General features: G+C 42.5%; 1 protein-coding gene across 4 annotated transcripts in view; it reads left to right on the top strand.

The window, feature by feature from the left end:
- Nucleotides 1-19,588, top strand: part of PLCB4 (phospholipase C beta 4) — a 164,895-nt gene that overhangs the window by 26,717 nt on the left and 118,590 nt on the right. For all 4 annotated transcript variants that reach the window (XM_039224818.1, XM_039224831.1, XM_039224824.1 and 1 more), the window contains exon 4: nt 571-714. In XM_039224818.1, the coding sequence (XP_039080749.1) occupies nt 571-714 (144 nt within the window). The remainder of the gene's footprint in view (nt 1-570; nt 715-19,588) is intronic.

A 19,588-nucleotide genomic window follows, 5' to 3' on the forward strand; every position in this document is an offset into this window, starting at 1 on the left:
GCATTTCCTGAGTTCTCCTCGAGGATAAAAACGCTTTTTTATTTGCTATTTAGAGTAAAGTTACACTGTCATCATTCCAAATGAAGGTGCCATGGTCTCTAGAGATGAACATACTTTTTGTGTCCAAGCTACTTGAAAGACTTAATCTTATTTTTTAATGACCCTTGGTTGCTGGCTGTGGCAATGCCCGTGTTTATTTGCATGAAACCTCAGTCACTGTCCTCTGCTGAGAGACCCCTTTGATCTTTACGGACACAAACAGGCCCCAGTCAGAACCTTTCCATCCCATTTTCATATCCCAGGCCCTGCAATAATTACAACCAAGAACTTAAAGACCCTCATACCTAGTTTTCTAAATCAATAGTATTATAATACCTTTTTTACCAAATGAGTTCAAGTAATGTGTAGTGTCACAAGTTTTACCACTACAAGCTTTAGAATACTGCTAGATATTGGCATTCTAGGTGGAAAGAAAACATCTGTCCTTCTGTGTATTTTTACATCAAATGAGCAACGTTTCCTCCAGGCTTTGATCTAACAATTTTTTCCTGTCTGTATATGTCTATACAGGATCCCAAAATCCTGGCCGCTCTTGAAGCTGTTGGAAAGTCAGAGAATGATCTGGAAGGGCGAATAGTATGTGTCTGCAGTGGCACAGATCTGGTGAACATCAGTTTCACATACATGGTGGCTGAAAATCCGGAAGTAACTAAGGTAGCCTCACTGAAAAACCTCTCTCCCTTTCCCCCAGTATGTTAATAGGTGGTGTGCATAATCATTATGTATAATGCCATTTTGATTTATATATTAAAGTTGTATAGTAATTTAATTCAACATTTAAAAAATCTATTTCCATTGCCTAGCTGGAACGTTGTTGTAGAAAGTTCAGCAAGCACCATACTCTTTTAGTGCATCACTTACATATACCAAGAATCCACATACCTCTGTTGTAGGGAAAAGTAACCCAGCACCTCTCTCACACTAGAATGTGCAGCGGAGTTGCCCGGGAATTTGTTAAAATGCACATTCTGATTCAGTAGATCGGAGATGGGGACAAAATTCTCCCTAACAGGTTCCTAGCTGATGGCAATGATGCTGGTTGGAGAACCACATGAATAGCAGGGGGCTAGATCAGCACTGCCTGGTAGAAATACAAATCAAGCCACAGTTATCATTTACATTCTTCTAGCAGCCGCATTTAAAGAGGAAGAAGGAGTAGGTGAAATTAGTTTCAATAAAATAGTTTATTCAGCACAGCATACCCAAAATATCATCATTTTAATGTGAAATCAAAGTAAAATTCATTAATAACATATTTTACATTTTTAATACTAAGTCTTTTTTTAATTAATTAATTAATTTAATTAATTAATTTAATACCAAGTCTTCAAAACTGTGTGTTTTCAGTTCAGACTAGCTACATCTGAAGTGCTCAATAGCTACATATGGCTAATGGCTACCACTGAGTAGAGAGCTCAGGTCTAGATGGTAATGATTCTCAAGCTCCACTCCCTGTCCCTATAAGTTACTGAAGTATTGGATGATGATCTAGCTTTTAATACCACACCTAGTATACCATTGCCTGGCAAGAAAGTCTGAAGGAGACTTTGGCCAAAGTAGAAAGCCTCCAACATAAATCACTTTGCTGCAAGTCATTTGTCTTCAGGGTGGTTTTCCCTCTGAGCAGAGCTCTCACTGTCTTTCTGTAGTAGGTGTGAGGAGGACTTAGCCTTGATTCTCCCATTGCAGAGACCTGGGTTTGGGGGCTAAGGGAGGCATTTCATTTTCTCACTTAATCTACAGTGTAGGATTAAATAAGAAAGTCATCATTGCAGATACTTGAAGAGGAAAGTCATCATTTAGAGCTAGATGGGAATGTACAGGTAAGATCAGCTGACAAAACCAAACCTAGAAGACTTAACCCAGCACCCAGGGCTAACTGGTGGCAGAAGTGAGTTCTACAGACTCCAGGAGCCTGTAGGCTCTTTACTCCCACTCACAAAGTATGGTCCACCTTCCAGCAACACAGCCTCACCTAGGAGCTCCTTACCCCTTAGAGTCTCCAATCCACCCAGACCCACTGATCCAGAATCTTCGCTTTTTTAACAAGACCGCCCCCACCCCAGATGACTCAGGTGTGGGGTGAAGTCTGAGAAGCTGCCGGACTTAGGCTTTGGAGCCAGGAATGAATGGACGCTCCGTGTTACAGGGAAGCCTTTGTTTCTGTCTTGTGGTGGTTTTGTGGGTTTTGTCCTGTTGTTCCAGGCTATTTCACTTGGGGAAAATAGATACTGCAAAGCCTTCAAGTTCTTTTATTATCTTGCTTTGATCAACACCAGTTTGAATGGTTTCTTGAACCCTGATGATGTCAGCATATATTGTTCCTGCTTTTTGGTGTTTACACCTGCATATTTTCTACAGAGGTCTTTTTTAGCGGCTGTTTGCCATAGCAACATTCAATCCCAGAAACCCATGCTGACCACCCACAAATAAAAAGTCTCGTTAATCAGATACAGATATTGAGCTGCCCGACATTTTGTAAAAAAAACAGTTCTATAGACCTGGGTTTCCTGGCTTTTATCAGCTCATCATATTGCAAGAAGCAGTGTGACTCAATATAAGCTTGGGCTTTGGGATCCGATTGCCTGGGCTCAAATCCTGGCTTTCCCCTTCAGCAGCTGTGTGATTTAGGCACACAACTTACCTCTCTGTGCCTCATTTTCTTCATCTGTAAAATGGGAATAATATCAAGGTATCTGCTATTAGGATTGTCATGAGGATTGTGTGAATTACTACTTGGAAAGTGCTTGATACGGTGTCCCTCATTGAAAGCCTTCGATGAGCATTAGCTATTAGGATCGTAGGGTCACAGAATATTATTAGAGCAGGAAATGGAGTTTACAAAGCACTTCTACCACTTCATTTTTCAAATGAGGAGAATGAGGCCAAGGAGTTAACAGAACTCACCTAAGACTACACAGTGGACTGGGCCAGAGTTGGGTTTAAAGACTCAGGGCTTCTCACTTCCCATGTGATACTCTGGCCATGCCACCCCACCTGATGCCCTGACTGAGTACAAGTCCTGGGAAGATGGCTTAAATCAGTAAATTCCATAACATTTTTGCTTTCCATGGTTTGATTGCTATCAATCTTAGTCCATTTTGTTTAAGAACCTCGCTCTGACACCTATACTCATGAGTAGGTAGTATATATATATATATATATATATATGTCTATCTTTGAGATAGAGGGTGTGTACTAAAAGTTAAGATTTGGGTTTTTTTTTCTTGGTAGCATTTCCACTGAAGCTTCGACATGTGGAAGAGAAGAGAGTGAAAAAACTCGTTCACTCAGTGTACAGACATGTGAATAATCCTGCCTACTTCCTGATATCAAAACTTAGCATAACCGTATGAATTCAAATCATATGCTACCTCCTGCACTGACAACATTTTCCCCCATCGCTACCATCTTATTCCTATTCCTCGGTTTGTGATCCCTAACAGTACACACAAGCCATCAAGGTGAGAGGACTTATACAGAATACAACAGATGTAATGACCTCAGGTCACAGTGATGGCAGAACTCACAAATTCAGTCTGGTCAAGTGAGAAATGTAGAGGTGTCCCAGTGTGTCTGAAATGGCACTTGTGACTCTGTGATACCACTCAAGCATGATTATAGGCTATGAGCCTAGAATCATGGTGCCAGAGGATATGCTAACTGCCCTTCTATTCTTGCCCCATGTTCGTGGTCAGTTTATCACAAAAGTCAGTTAAAGCAAGTCATCATTTTTTTAAATGTTTTATATATTTCTGAGAGAGAGAGACAGCATGAGCAGGGGAGAGTCAGAGAGAGAGTGAGATACAGAATCTGAAGCAGGCTCCAGGCTCTGAGCTGGCTGTCAGCACAGAGCCCGACGCGGGGCTCGAACCCACGAACCGTGAGATCATGACCTGAGCTGAAGTCGGACGCCCAACTGACTAAGCCACCCAGGTACCCCCACAAGTCTTCATTTTTTTTAAATAACATGTACAGACCTTAAACACTTTCTTTTCACTGGAAGCAAATAAATGTGATTCAGCTGTTGGCCAATCTCTTAATATCAGGGATGAAGTATCTTCATTCAGTATTGGTCTGTGGATTGAGGTCCATGTCGTTTTTGCCTGTATCTCTCCGTGAGGCATTCATTGCCTCAAATATCCAGTTTGGTTTCTTTAAAGCTGAAGTGAGGCTTTTAAAGACACACATGGAGCAATGGGGGTGCTGAATCCTACTTGTTTCTCTAATCCTATAGATGTGCACAAAGTTTGAAAAAAAACACATTGAGCAACTTGCCTTTAAAGAAATCTTTCCAAAATATCCAACTGAGAGAAACAATTCTTTCTTTCCATTAGCATATTTCATTAGTTCGTATAGTTTTTTATGTTTTTATTTATTTTTGAAAGAGCATAAACAGGAGGGGCAGAGAGATTGGGGGACAGAGGATATGAAGTGGGCTCCGCACTGATAGCAGAGAGCCTGACACAGGGTTCCAACTCACGAACCATGAGATCATGATCTTAGCCAAAGTTGGATGGATGCTTAACTGAGTGAGCCACCCAGGCACCCTTGGTTCCTATAATTTTTTATTATAATGGATATGAACAGGTTTGGAAACAAACATAAGTAACTTATAGTAAGCATGCCAGGTGAGAACAAAGGTCCAGCATATTGGACAGTAGCTTCCTAACTGTGAGAGGGTAACATTCCCTGGGGGGTCAGAGTATTTGCTTGTTTTATGAGATTTTTGACAAGCGCTGGTCTGACTAGTGAGAGATCAGTTGAGAGAGTTTGTAGTATAGAATTTGCTTAGGAGTATTTAACCAATGAGATTCTTGATGCTGTTCTTTCCTGGGCTCTCAGGACACTTTACAACCTGCCCATTCTGAAAAAACACTTTACGAAACCTTTCACCCAGGCAAATGAGCCAAGTTCTCAGCCTCATGTAGTCTCTGTGGAGGACCAGCTTTCACATGGAGGAGGAGCTTTTCCTGACTTTGAGCAAGCCATTTTACATTCTTCCCCAAGAAGTTCTCTGCTATTTTTTAAAATTTCAAGTGGGTATTTTATTTTATTTAAGTTTATTTATTTTGAGAGAGAGAGCGTGAACAGGAGAAGGACAGAGAGAGAATCCCAAGCAGGCTCCCCAGTCACCATGCATAGCCCAACATGGGATTTGAACTCATGAACTGTGAGACCATGACCTGAGCCAATATCAAGAGTCAGAAGCTTAACTGACTGAGTCACCCAGGCTGCCCTTAAGAGTGCATACTATTTTGCATAGTATCTGAGTTTCCCAGAGTTGAGGTTTCAAATAAATACAAAATATTTTCCAGTACACATGACTGTGAAAATAGGATTGTGCTTTCCTTCAGTAAAAGAAGACATGGGTATAAAAGACATCTTTGTAGCTTGGCTTGTATTTTCTTCAGCCGCCTTCTCTGCTTAAAGAGCCAAGAACTTGCCATGCCACTGTACCTCTTTGGAATTGTGAGCTCAGTGCTACATCCTTTCTCCCCTGCACAATAAATGTCTAATGGTACTGTAAACTTACGTCCAAATCTAGACCCTTCGCCCACAGTCTTTGCAGGCGGCTGAAACCATTAGCACCTTCCTTATCTGCTGCGTCAGCCCAGTACAAAGGGACAGCCTTGTGTCAGGAATCTAGCTGCTTCTCATCACTGCCATCACTACAGCACGAGCCAGGCCAGTGTCCCGTCTCCCCTAGCAGGTTTCTCGGCCTTGGACTTACTCCATTAGTCTGTTCTCAAAATAGCAACTGGAGCGATGCTTTTATAACGGGATTCAGATACCATCACTGTAAGACTTACAGGGCCCTACAAGAAGCCACCTTCCCTCTCTTTTCCTTTCTGCCTGCTTCCCCCTCTCTGCGCTTCTGTATCTCCCTCGAGCTCCAGGGACTTTACATTTGCTGTTTCTTCTGCCCAGAATAAACTCTTCCCCCTGTTACATGCACTGCTCTCTTGTTCCCGTTTCTCACGGCTCTGCTGGAATATCTCCTTAGCTCCCATTCTTGCCCCCTTGCGGCTCTCCCTCCTTATCTTGCCATGTTGTCTTCATGGCACTCATCACTATTTACATATCATTTACTCATTTATTCACTTCCTCTCCTGACGTCTGAGCAACATCCTGCATCCCCAGCATTTAGAATGGTAGGTGCCCAGCATTCAGTAGGTGCTCGATAAATGCCCATTTTCCTGAGGTCCTTATATTGACGGGATCAATAAATTCTAACCCAGGTGATAAGTATGTCTAACTCTCATTGCTATACACCTGCAGTTTTGCACGGTGTAGCTCCAAAAAAAGTTAGGGAAACACTCTTTGGACAAAAAGCCTGAGAAAATGTGGTGCACTGACAGTCAAAAGATCTGGGATTCCGTGGTGTTATTTTTAGAGTCACTTTGCAAGATGTCATGGGACTGTTGCTGAGAATCCGTGACAGGACTGGAGGTTTTAAACTGGGGTCTTCCCTCTTTCTAATGTAGATCATTACTTTTCTGCTTGTCTAAATCCTTCCCGTCATTCCACTGAGAAAATGTAGCTTCTATTTCCTCTTTAAAAACCCTCTGTTAAAAGGAATGGCTAACAGATTGCTGGCACTTCTTCCTCAAACACCTGTGCTTTTGGGTAATAAGTGGGTGTGTTATGTAGCTTAGAAGGCCCTGAGTAGCAGTAGTCACATGATGGTGTTTTCCAGTTTTTTTCTCAACTGTAATAAAACCCGCCCCAACACATACCCCCGCATCCCCTTCCCGCACCCCCCCAGCCATGGATGGCCCTCATCTCTTTGTAAATAATACTGAATATGATAATATTCCTTAGTTGGGAATGGAGTGGGGAGAGGGGCTCTGGGTGGCTCAGTCAGTTAAGCTTCCAACTCTTGATTGCAGCTCAGGTCATGATCTCACAGTCATGCGATCAAGCCCTGTTATTAGGCTCCCTGTTCAGTGGGTAGCCTGCTTAAGATTCTTTCTCTATCTCCCTCAGCCCCTCTCCAGTTCACACTCATTCTCTCTCTCAGATAAATTAAAAAAAAAAAAAAAAAAAAAAAAAAAAGAATGCAACCAGCTTGGAGGATTTTGTCTCTGGCTCGTTGAAGGGAGTTCAGATGTCTTTCATTATGTTACAGCTGGTGCGGCACAGCAAACTGAAATCACAGAGTCACTGTACATAAGATGGAAAGATGGAAATGCAGCCCTCATTTAAAATCCCCAAAAATAAGTGTGTTATTTTATACTAAGTTGAATTTTCCTTTGATTACAAAAATAAGCTGTTTTTATGAGGTTCAAAATGCAAAGATTTACACTGAATTTAGACAATTTCCAGACTGCTCATTATACTTCATGCAGGTTGTAAATATTTGCCAAACTCTATAAATTAGGCTTTGTAACCAAGTCCTCAGATAAGCCCATGAGTTAAGTACTATAGAAATTAAATTATAAAAATGTTATGTGTTCTCTTTTGTTTATAAAAAGACAAAGTCAGGTAGTTTATTGCAGGTAGTAAAATCTTACTTTAGTAAATTGAACTGAATCCCAAGACCGCTTTGCTGAACTTGAATTATGTTGAATAGAAAGCTTACTGGAAAGGTTCATGACAAAGGCCCTGAAGAACCTCCCCCCAACCCCCAGACACACAGTTTCTCCTAGGGATCAGACCACTGGCCTCACCTTGTTAGTAATGCAAATTCCATGGGGTGCTTGGGTGGCTCAGTCAGTTAAGCCTCTGACTTTGGCTCAAGTCATGCTCATGGAGTTCCTGAGTTCGAGCCCCATGCCAGGCTCTGTGCTGACAGGCTGAAGCCTGCTTCTGATTCATTCATTCATTCTCTCTCTCTCTCTCTCTCTCTCTCAAAAATAAATAAACTAAAAAAAATGCAAATTCCCCCAACCCATGGAATCTGAAATTCTGGGGGGCAGAACCCAGGAGTGATCTGTTTTAAACTAAACTGCCAGGTGATTCTGATGCAGGGGGAAGAGTCAGTCCTGTTGGTTTAGCATACAAATGGACTTAGTCCAAAAATCATAATGATTTTGAACTCTTGAACTTACACAAGTTTTTATCGAATTGATTGACTACAGCAAACAGGTTAGTCTGTAGACTTGTGGATTCTACCGACACAGCCATTGATTAGAATTCACTCAGTAAGAACACAAAAGGCACCATTATAATGATTTAGTGTCTGTGACCCACACAATAGCTTTGTTTCAGAGCACTCCCTGTTAAAATGCTGTTTCTTGACATGCAGGGTTTTTTTAAGTTTATTTATTTTTGAGAGAGAAAAAGGCATGAGAGGGGCAGAGAACAAGGGAAAGAGAATGGTAAGCCGGCCCCAAGCTGTCAGTACAGAGCCTAACGCAGGGCTTGAACGCAGGAACCTTGAGATTATGACCTGAGCCAAAGTCCAACACTTACCCGAGCCAGCCAGGTGCCCCAGAATGCAATTTTAATTATATTATACATGTCAGTGGTTCTCAAAGTGTGGTCCCCCAAGTAACAGCTCCAGCAGTACCTGGGAACTTAATCAGAGATGAAGATTCTCAGGCCCCGGCCCTACTGAATCAGTAACCAGGTCCTCCAGGTGATTCTGGTGCACACCCAAGTGTAAGAAGCACCCCCCCCCACCCCCACCCCCACTGTGGAGAAGCTTATTTATATCCCACTTCCCTAGCAGACTCCCCGGTCTGCTACCCAGGCTCACTTGAGCCAATGCCTTCAGAATGCTAAAGTAGCTAAATTATTCATCTCAGCTTCCTGTCATCCCAGCCCCAGTATATACTGATTGATTAAAGTTTTCACCCCCTTGCCTCAGTGTTTTTTGAGGCTCAAGTCTGAGATAGGATGTGTGTGTTTGTGTTTTCATGCCTCCAAAACTGAAAGTCAGCATGTTACTGTTTTTACTTTAAATGTTTTTGGATTCATGTGGAACAAAGCAGTGATGGCTGGTTAAAAAGCTCTCTTAGGGACAGAGCTGAGAATCAGCCAGTGTGTGGGTGTATGTTGTAACTTTCAAGTGTCCCCTCCCTCCTAGGTGTTTTCTTCTTGCCAAATAAAGATAATGGGGTTCATTTGGCTTATTGCTGGGTTGAATTTAGAAACCATCTCTCTCTCTGCCTCAGGAGGGAGGACTGCCATCAGTGGTTAATCTGTGGAGGGGGAAGGCTTGTCTCCTCGGGCCTCTCACGACCATCTTCCATGTCTTTTGCTCCCTCGGTTCCCATTGTGCTTGTAAAGACCAACTGTCCCAGAACTCAGTACTTCAGTGTCGCATCCATGGTGCAAGCATCAGCTCTGAGCTTCGTGCTTTGTCGCCAGAAGCAGTAGTTCCTTTCAACCACAGGCTGCAAACTCAGATGCCTGCAGGAGCCAGGAAGATGATGTGAATAATGAAAAAATGCCAGGCGATGACAAATAGGGAATGGTGTAGACAGTAGCGAGTTGGGGTATACATACACTCTCTAGAGGGTTGGGGAGCACCATCTACTTACTTCCAGTCACTTTTCTAACTATCTAAGAACATGGGCCTTGAGGTTGTTAGATTGTTGAAGATGGTGGTGCTTTATCCATAAGATACCAACATCTAGATTTTTTAATATGAGACCTGATAAAATGTTGACAAATTATTCATTTTTTAATAATTTTTAAAATTTTATTTATTTTGAGAGAGAGCACGAGTTCTGGAGCAGGGAGAGAGGGGGCCAGAGAATCCAGAGCCCACTGTGGGGCTTGAACTCATGAATCTGTGAGATCATACCAGGGCCTATGCCAAGAGTTGGATACTCAACCGGCTGAGCAACCCAGGTTCCCCATATTCATTTTTTAAACATCATGTGTGCCAAATGACAGACCTGTCTGTGGCCCATTTAGAACCTTAGGTCTAGACCTCAGTCACTTTGCACCATGAATGTACTTACAGTAAGATGAATGCTGATATTTACTTAATGTGTTTATTTCATTGTCACTTTAAATAAAGATGCCTGTTGGTGCACCTGGGTGGCTCAGTTGGTTAAGTATCTGACTTCAGCTCAGGTCACGATCTCATGACTTGTGTGTTCAGGTCCCATGTTGGGCTCTGTGTTGATAGCTCAGATTCTGTCTCTCTATCTCTCTCTGCCTCTCCCCTGCTCTCTCTCTCTCTCTCTCTCTCTCAAAAATACATAAATATTAAATTTTTTTAAAAAACTAAAAAAAAAAAGATGCCTGTTTTTTTTTCTTTGTACCTTCATTCATCCAGTTATTCATCCAAGATTTTTTTTTGGATGAATTCTAAGGTTGGACAAATCATTTCTACTACAGGGACTTTTTTATTCTCACACAAAAAAGTAGAGAGTTGTACCAAGTGACCCTTAAAGTTATTTTCTCCTATAAGAATTAAGGAATCTCTTTGCAAGAGAATGTATATTAGATGTCAAGGACAGTATGGATTAGTTGTTTGGTGGACACTTGAATAAAAGTAGAAGTCCCTAGACTAATGTAGGTCACAGCACTAACTCTAAGACCAGTCTTGAATCTGTTAGGATAGGAGATTCTGTGGTTAGAGACGGAGTGGGTGAGAAAAGTATTTCCATAAAAGAGGCAGGACTTTGTACCCAGAAAAGGGAGGGCCTGCTGGTTCACTATGGTGATGTCCTCAGTGTGCAGGCTGTACAGGTGTGGGGGGGGGGAGACATGAGCAGAGAATCAGAAGTAGAGGAATATTGTACCTGCAGTGGTAGATCCCGTGTAAAGATTGGAGTGAACACTTTTGATTGGGAAATTAGGAAATCAGGCCAAGCCTTTGGCCTGCTGTGAGTGCCAAGCTGAGAGACTTGTGGAACGCATCCCAATGATTCTAGGGAGGTGTCCTGGGAGGGATACAGCAACAGTCTTTACATTCTCAGATCAACACATGGTAGTAACATGTGGCCGCATCACTCCTCAGCGTCCGGGTATCAGCAGCCCCTGGGAACTTGTCTGAACAGAATCTCAGGCCCCACCCCAGCCCTGAGGAATCACAATCAGCATTTGAATAAGATTCCATAGGTACTTTGCACGTTATGGTTTGAGAAATATTGAGATAGAATGCAAAAAAATCAGTCATACGTGGCTATAACCAGTTACACGTGGAGGAAGGCCTGAGACGCCTCTGAATAGGAATCCAGAGGGCTTGTTCCTGGGTGAGGGGAAAGAAGCTATGGTGGAGATGAGATTTTGAGTCCGATTAGCTGGGAGTATGATATACAGATACGGATATCAGAAGGTGAGGGCCCAGTGACACATCAGGACAGAGTGGGGGAAAAGACAATAAATTTGTTTAAAATACATTCTCTAGCATTTCCCAAATGCAGGAGTATTGCTTATGGTAGAGCGGGTACTTCCACCACATTCTAGTAGAAAGCACAGAAGAGTACACAGAAGAAAATAAGTGCCCCCCCCCTCCAGAGTGCATTACCCCATCTTCTGTATCTTTTTTTTAAATTGAAGGGAAATTCACATAATGCAGAATGCACCACTTTAAAGTAAGTGGACAATTTCGTGCCATTTAGTAGATCACAGTGTTGTGCAACAACCACTTCTGTCTAATTCTAGAACCTATCATCCATCCCCCAAAGGAAACCCCATTTTTGTTCCCTCCAGTCCCACCCCAGCTACCCCCGTGTGTCTTTTTAATTCACACAGTTTTCTTTCATATGCAGTTGGGTTCATACGGTTTATAGAGTTTAATGTACTATATTTTATCATTTAAAATTTATATCATGTGCATTTCCTTGGTCTTTTTAATTTTTTTTTTTAATGTTTGTTTTTGAGAGAGAGAGAGACAGAGCACAAGCAGGGGAGGGACAGAGGGAGCTAGAGACACAGAATCTGAAGCAGGCTTCAGGCTCCAAGCTGCCAGCACAGAGCCTGACACAGGGCTTGAACCCACAAACTGCGAGATCATGGCCTGAGCTGAAGTCAGACACTTAATGGACTGAGCTACCCAGACCCCCCATTACCTTGGTCTTTAAAATTTTTTCTTGAGCTTTGGAAGAATTGTAAATCCCCATGATCTTTGAGGTAGATTTTCTTGGTGTTACCAGCTCATCTTTAGAACAAGCCCCCTAGGTGCTTCTGTGCAGAATGTGGGGACTCTGTGAGGGATAAGTTCTCATTGCAGGGGCCTTCTCTCCCTGCTGTGTTTTCATGAACTGGACAGGTTTCCTAAGAAGAGACTCTGCTGTAGGCCCAGTGCAGAGCAGCTCAGTTTGCCCTAATTGCGAGTGTTATCAAATGATGCCACCAAGGGAATGCAAAATGAGTTCTCTAATTGCTCCAGAAGTATCGTGTGAAGTTTGGATTTCACCTTTTGGCCCCTGGGAGAGAAAAATGTTACCGGCTTTAAACTGCTTCCCTGCTTAACGCATAGCTCCAGTTTTTGCTGCTGGCCGAAATTGTTGTTGTGAACATGAGCCTACACACCTGTTCATATGTTTTCTGATCTTTAAAAAATAGGGTGAACGAGGAGATGGGTGGGATCTGAGATGAGACCTTGTTGCCTCTGAGCACTATTATCTGGGGTAAGTTTAATAATCGGGCTGGCGGGGGCGCTAGGGTGGTTCTGTTGGTCAAATTCTGGACTTCAGCTCGGGTCATGATCTCATGGTTCATGGGATCGAGCCCCATGCCTGGCTCTGTGCTAACAGTACGGAGCCTACTTGGGATGAGATTCTCTCTCTCTCTCTCTCTCTCTCTCTCTCTCTGTCTCTGTCTCTGTCTCTCTCCCTTTCTCTCTGCCCTGCCGCTGCTCACATTATCTCTCTCAAAGTAAAAATAATAATAATCAGGGCCAGGCAAAGTGCAGCCCATGGGCCAAACGCAGCCCTCAGCCTGAGTTTGGATACCCAGTGAGCTGAGAATGGCTTTTTACATTTTTAAAGGGTTGTTAACAAAACATAAAAACTATACAACAGGGCATCATATGTGGCCTTCTTAAAGCATAAACTATGTATTTTCTGGCCCTTTACAGAAATGCTGACCAGTGACTGCCAATAAGTACAATAAGAACAGCAGCAATGGAATTTTTTTAGTTTATATTGAATACCAGGTAATGTTCAAAGCGCTTAACATATATAATCTCATTTAACTCTCAGAACAGTCCTCTGGCCTGGGCCTGACTATTATCATTTTACAGAAGAAAGAAATCAGCCCAGAGAGGTTGAGTAACTTGCCAAAGATCACACAGCCAGTAAGTGGCAGAGCTCGGGCCTTGAAGCCAGGCATCAGATTCACTCTAGATCCTATATTCTGTCACCGCCCACCACTTCCACCTGAACAGTGTATGATTTTACTGTGCTGTTGAGGTAAAAGTTAACATCCTTGCCTGTGGGAGTTGAAATCATAAGGCAGCACTTCCCAAACTGGTGGTCTGCAAAATAGATTCATCACAAAAGCCTACATTTAAAGGAGGCTCCCTGGTCAAGGAAGCATGAGAAAGCCGTGTTAGGTTTCTTCACCATCGCACTCCATAAAGCACTATTATCCTGGTATATGTCAGCACCACGGGGATGGTGTTCAGCTATTTGCCAAACTTTTTTGTTTCTTTAAGCCTGTTGAAGGCAATGAAATGCCTCCAAAACTATTGCTTTCCAGTAAACTGTCAACAAGCAATGCCACAGAGGCATTCTCAGGCCCATATTTTCCCAGAAGTGTGAAAGCAACGGAATGTAGGCATTCATTTATTCATCTCTATCATACGTATTCTTTTTTTTTTTTTCCATTTTCCTGCTGTCACATTTCTTCTCTCACCTTCCCTCCTTTTTTTCCCCCCCATGGGAAGGTTGGAGGACTCTTCCTTTAAAGGCTGGAAAGGTAATGAAACCCGGCCCCTTTCTAGCATCTTCTATTGAAAGTCCTATTTGGTTTATTGGATCACCTATAGATTTGATTTACCTGAGCTATGTAGGTAAGAGTTGGCCAGGGGCTCCCTGATGGGTTATATTAATCACAGAGCCTCTATGTGTAGAAATACCGCTACCATTCACTTCAGCATGTCTCAGTTGCCAGCTCTGTCAGCTGGTACAGGTCAGGAGGAATGTAACTTAGGGGCTTACAAGTACAGGCATCATCTGGAGAAACCACTTCATGGAAACCTTTTAATTCACTCTTCCTTTACCACCAGGATTTTTGTAAATTTGACAGCTATGACCCAAAGTGCACTTTCACAAAACTGGCTCCTGACTGGTGGAGGGTGATGCTCTTGGTTTTCGTAAAATCTTAAAGTTCTTCAGTTACGTTAGAATTCTCTGTGCAGATGCCAAAAAACAAATGTTGCATAAAGTAAAGTAAATATCTCATTTTTGTGAATGAGTTCTGGAGTTTGTAGGATTGGGGCTGCTCTGTTGAGGCAGGAAGGAGCATCATGTATTGTTATAAAGTCTATAGGCATGAAGGAACGTAAGGCATTGGTGTATTGAGTGTATAGGTGTACTTCCATTTTCTTCTTTGTGTTTCTTCAGCTGCATCTGCAAAATAAACTGGCAAGAGACAAGTGAACAAAGAAAAGGCATACAAATTTATTAATGTTATGTGCACGGAGCATCACAGAAGGAAGCAAATACTCCAAGGAGAGGGGATATTTGAGAATTTGTACATCCTCTTAGTAGGGGAAAGAAAGGGGACCAAGGCCACTTACAGGAGAGCAAATGAATTTTAGGAAAGATAAATGGGCCCTTAGGAGAATAGATGGACATGAGAATTTTATGACTGTTTCTATTAGAGTGTGGTGCCAAATTTTCGTCTTCCGGAAGAGGTTAGAGCCACTTCTGCGTATAGATTTATGACAGTGGGGTTCCTTCAGCCAGGATCTGCTTTTAGTCAGATAAGGGATTTCAGGAATTCAGATGCCTTCAGTTCAAAGTAATTTTTGGACCAAAGCACCCTGTTTTGGTGTGGCGTATCTTGAGTCCCTTCACCAGAATATACACTGGAGTACATATCTGGAGTTAGTTGTGATCATTTGAGACAAGGTTCTAGAGCTGCACGAAGACAGCTTAGGCAATGCAACAATTGTCTGTAGGAATGATAATGAACAGAAGCCCCTCTGATAGGGGGAGTTTGACACTTCAGCTTCTGAGTGATGACCCAGAACAGCATGGTGTCCTCCCATTTCTTATGACTATTTAGAGGGTCTTTTTGACCTAACTACCCAGTGTTGTCAAGATAACCAGCCAGGCTGACAGACTGTTTTGACTGTCTGTGTGTGCCTGCACTAGTTTTGACTAGAAAAGGATAAATATCATCCAGGCCCTTCCAAATTTATCTTTCAAACACTGCCACATATACCCCTTTATGGCAGCTAATTTCCTGCCCAAACACTCATTCTCCATGATCTGAAGGCGATTTAAGAATTAGAGGGCACTCGGGTACCTGGGTGGCTCAGTCATTGGCTAAGTGTCTGACTTCGGCTCAGGTCATGATCTCACAGTTCATGGGTTTGAGCTCTGCTTTGGGCTCTGCGCTGAGCCTGGAGCCTGCTTCAGATTCCAGATCTCCCTCTCTCTCTGCCCCTTGCGTGCACATGTGTGTGCGTGCTGTCTCTCAAATATAAACATAAAAAATAAAAAGAATCAGATGGCACTGAATGCATTCCTCCTTTTATCTTGATCAGCTTTACTCTGTGGATGGAGAACAGCAGACGAAAACCTTGTATTTTCTGGAAGGTACTCAGATGATGTCAAGAGAAAAAGGCCCTAGTTGTTCTTCCTTTTTTTTCCTCGGGTCTTTGAGATTTGAAAAGTTTATCAGAATTATTTTTGACTTCCCAGGGGCTTTTGAGATTACCATTGAGTCGTCTCTCTACTGAGCTTTTGTTTTTTTCTGTGAAATCCCCAATTGCTATTCGGATGCCAGTTTCAGTATATTGATTATTATTTACAGGCTCCTTAATTTCCTCTTTGATCCTGGGGTTTTTTTTGCTGGATTGTATCTAAGATTGCCAAGTTTGGCTCCTTTATTATGTGTGAGAATCCTCAGCCTCTCTGTTACCTTGCACTCCTCTCTCTCAGGGTAGAAACTGTGGTGGCTTTCAGGTTCCGATGCTCGATTCATTCTTGCTAGCAATGCTGTCTTTGTCTCCCACTTTGCCTTCTGTCCCAGGCCAGGAGGGAATTTCCAGCACTGTCCTGACGGTCTCCTATTACTGATACTCAGTGCATTCTACCTGCATTTTCCTCTCTTTAGGAGAACCTAGAGGAAGTCGCTGATGGGAAAGAGAAAATTGTTTTATTTTTCCTTCTTAACGTGATAAAGAAGTTGGTCTGTGATACACAAACACCAGTAGATCTGCTTCCATTTAATTTCAGAATGGATTCAGCATCCCAGATGAGCACCTTTGAAAGTTAAAAAATGTGGATTTTTTTTTTGTCAGTACCTGCCTAAATCACCAGCCTCTCTGATGAGGCTTTGGGGTTATGGTGGGATTCAGAACTGATGGCCAAGAAAGAATTCTTGAAGACATCTGTGGTGCAAAAGGGTGATTTATTAAAGCACAGGGACAGGACCTGTGGACAGAAAGAGCTGCCCTGGCGTTGTGAAGGGTGACAAGTTATATACTATGGAGTTGGGGAGGTGGAGGCAAAAGGGAAGTTTCCAAAGAGATTTCCATATACTAACGAAGACTCAGAGGATACTGGAGGCCTAGCTATTGTCCAGCTAAGGTTGTTTTTCCCTCTAGCAAAGCATTAACATTAAGACAGTAGGATGTTCTGGAGAAACGTTATACTCCTTGTTTGTCAATGGGCTGCAGGTTATAAGGAAATTTAATTTTACCTGCCATTTTCTTCTTGTCTTTGTTTCCTACATCCCTATGGAGGGGTGATGTTAAGATCCCCAGGAAACTAAGTCTACAAGTTTCTGAAGATTAGGCTATTGTGAAAATTGCCTTTTTTCTCATAATTTACTAAGATATTTGTAAATTGATAGAGATTCACGTCCTGTATGACTGTGATCTCTATCAGTTCTTTCCTTTGTTTTTGGGCAGCCAGGTGTGCCTGATGAATATCACACAGACCCCACCTGTGGGTGGGGGTGTGCCAGCTTGTACTCAGCCCTTATCGACTGGACCAGTGGTGGTACAGGTTGTGTTCGGCGAATGTGCCCCAGCGCTGGGGAACTGACCTCCGTCTTGTTTCTTTACCAGTTCCCTAATAAGTGTTCTTCCCAAAGCCCAGGACTTCCAGACCAGGCCTATCCAGATTCTGTGCTTGCCTAGCTCGGAACCAAGGGGAGCTGTCACTTTTAACTGGCTTCCACAGGGCCATCTCCCGCTGCCTTGTGAAATCCTGGAACATCGCCAACAGATGGATTTCCTGTGGAACATCCTTTGAACCAACTTCTTTCTAGCTGCCTGCTCTGCTTTTGTAATGCTTGCAACTTTCTTTAAAATGCATAGCACAGGGGCGCCTGGGTGGCACAGTCCCTTACGTATAGGATTCCAGCTCAGGTTCATGAGTTCAAGCCCCGCGTGGGGCTCTGTGCGGACAGCTCAGAGCCTGGAACCTGCTTCAGATTCTGTGTCACCCTCTCTCTCTGTCCCTCCTTCTCTCTTTCTCAAAAATAAATAAACATCAAAAAAGCTCTTTTAAATACTTAAGCACACACAGTGATGTTTGTGTAAATTTGATCTAAAATGGGTAATGAAGGTTTAAAATTTGAAGTGTCTCAATTGGCAGTACTCACCCTAAGGGTGGTTAGTTAGCATTTGAAAGACTTGAATCAAAAGCTTCTAGGCCATTCATTATATTTAAATTAGACTTCAATAAAATTATCTAAAAACAAAACCAGACAAGCCTGTCTTCCTGTGGGCATCTCCATACCCTCTTTAGTTAACTTTATCTGTGATCAGTACCAAATGCTCCCAAACTAGCACATTGAGTGTCATCTGGAGGACCCGTTGAAATGCAGGTTGCTGGGCCCCATCCCCAGAGTGGCTGATGGGTACATTTGGGGTGGGGCCTGAGAATTGGCATTTTTTTTTAATGTTTAATTATTTTTGAGAGAGAAAGAGTGCAAGCAAGGGAAAGGCAGAGAGAGAGGGAGACAGAGAATCCGAAGCAGGCTCCAGGCTCTGAGCTGTCAGCACAGAGCTGGGTGTTGGGCTTGAATATACAAGTAGTGAGATCATGACCTGAGCTGAAGTCAGATGCTTAACCAACTGAGCCACCCAAGCACCCCTCTTTTCTTTTTATTTTTTTTAAGTTTGTTTATTTTGAGAGACACAGAAACAGTGAAAATGGAGGAGGGTCAGCGAGAGAGGGAGACAGAGAATCCCAAGCAGGCTTCACACTGGCAGTGCAGAGCCCATCTTGGGGCTAAAACTCCTGAACCGTGAGATTATGACCTGAGCCAAAATCAAGAGTTGGACACTTAATTGAGCCACTCAGGTGCCCCATGTCCAGGCTTCTAAAATGTCTTATAAGCCCACAGGGGTTCCAATATACAGCCAGCTCTGGAAACTACTAATCTGGTCTCTGATATCCACATAGTTTACTTAAAACAGTGTACCAGCTGAAAATATCTTTTGCTTGGCCTGACCTCAAAGTTAAATATTGACAATTTAATGGCAACTAATCCTAACATATCCTTACAACTGAAATCATTCACCTTGCATATAGAGACCCATAAGAGAAAACACATAGGGTTCTACCTACAGTGTCTTTATTTTAGAGTCTGATCCCCTTTAAAGTTCAGATGCCTTCCTAAAACCAAGTTTCTAGTTTATTATATAAAGATATAGTTACTCCACTGATTATTCATCTGGAGATATGTGAAACATTGCAATTTTACATCCTAAGTACCTTATAAAGAGTCTTGTTTTACTGCACCATTAGACCCTGTGGAAATCTTTACTTGAAAAGCTTCATAGTTTGCCCCTAGTGCATTGTGTAGGGGAGGAAAAATAAATTTCCCTGTACCCTTCTGAATTCTTCGCTGAGATACCCACCTCTAATAAAAAGAGATTAACAGGAGAAAAAAAAAATTATGTGTGTACAGGAACCCTACAAGACAAGAAAGACTGTCTGATAATCAGGTAATTGAGGTTTACATGAGCCTAGGAGAAAGGGGGTAAGGGTCTGGGGTTTCAAAGGCAAGGAAGACAGTCAGTGGCACGTGGGTGGCTTGGTTAGTTAAGTGTTCGACTCTTGATTTTGGCTCAGGTCATGATCTCACGGTTTGTGGGTTTGTGCCTTACATAGGGCTCCTCACTGACAGTGTGGAGCCTGCTTAGGATTTTCTCTATCCCTTTCTCTATGCCCTTCCCTTGCTTATGTGTGTTTTCTCTCTCAAAATAAATAAATGAACTTGAAAAAGGCAAAGACAATTCACAGAAAGATGGGAATGGCAAATGTTTGGTAAACAAATGATTATCATGCCCTTTGGAGAAGACCTTCTTATGTTAAAAGAGAAAAAAAAAAAAAGCAGAAAAAACTGTTATCTTTGGTAATAGCTCTCTTCCCAGTACAAACCCTCTAACTAAATTCTTTTAAGCAGTTAAGAGAGAGGTAAAAAG

Source organism: Hyaena hyaena, unplaced genomic scaffold (assembly GCF_003009895.1).
Source record: "Hyaena hyaena isolate Hyena2069 unplaced genomic scaffold, ASM300989v1 scaffold_16, whole genome shotgun sequence".
NCBI lineage: Eukaryota > Metazoa > Chordata > Mammalia > Carnivora > Hyaenidae > Hyaena > Hyaena hyaena.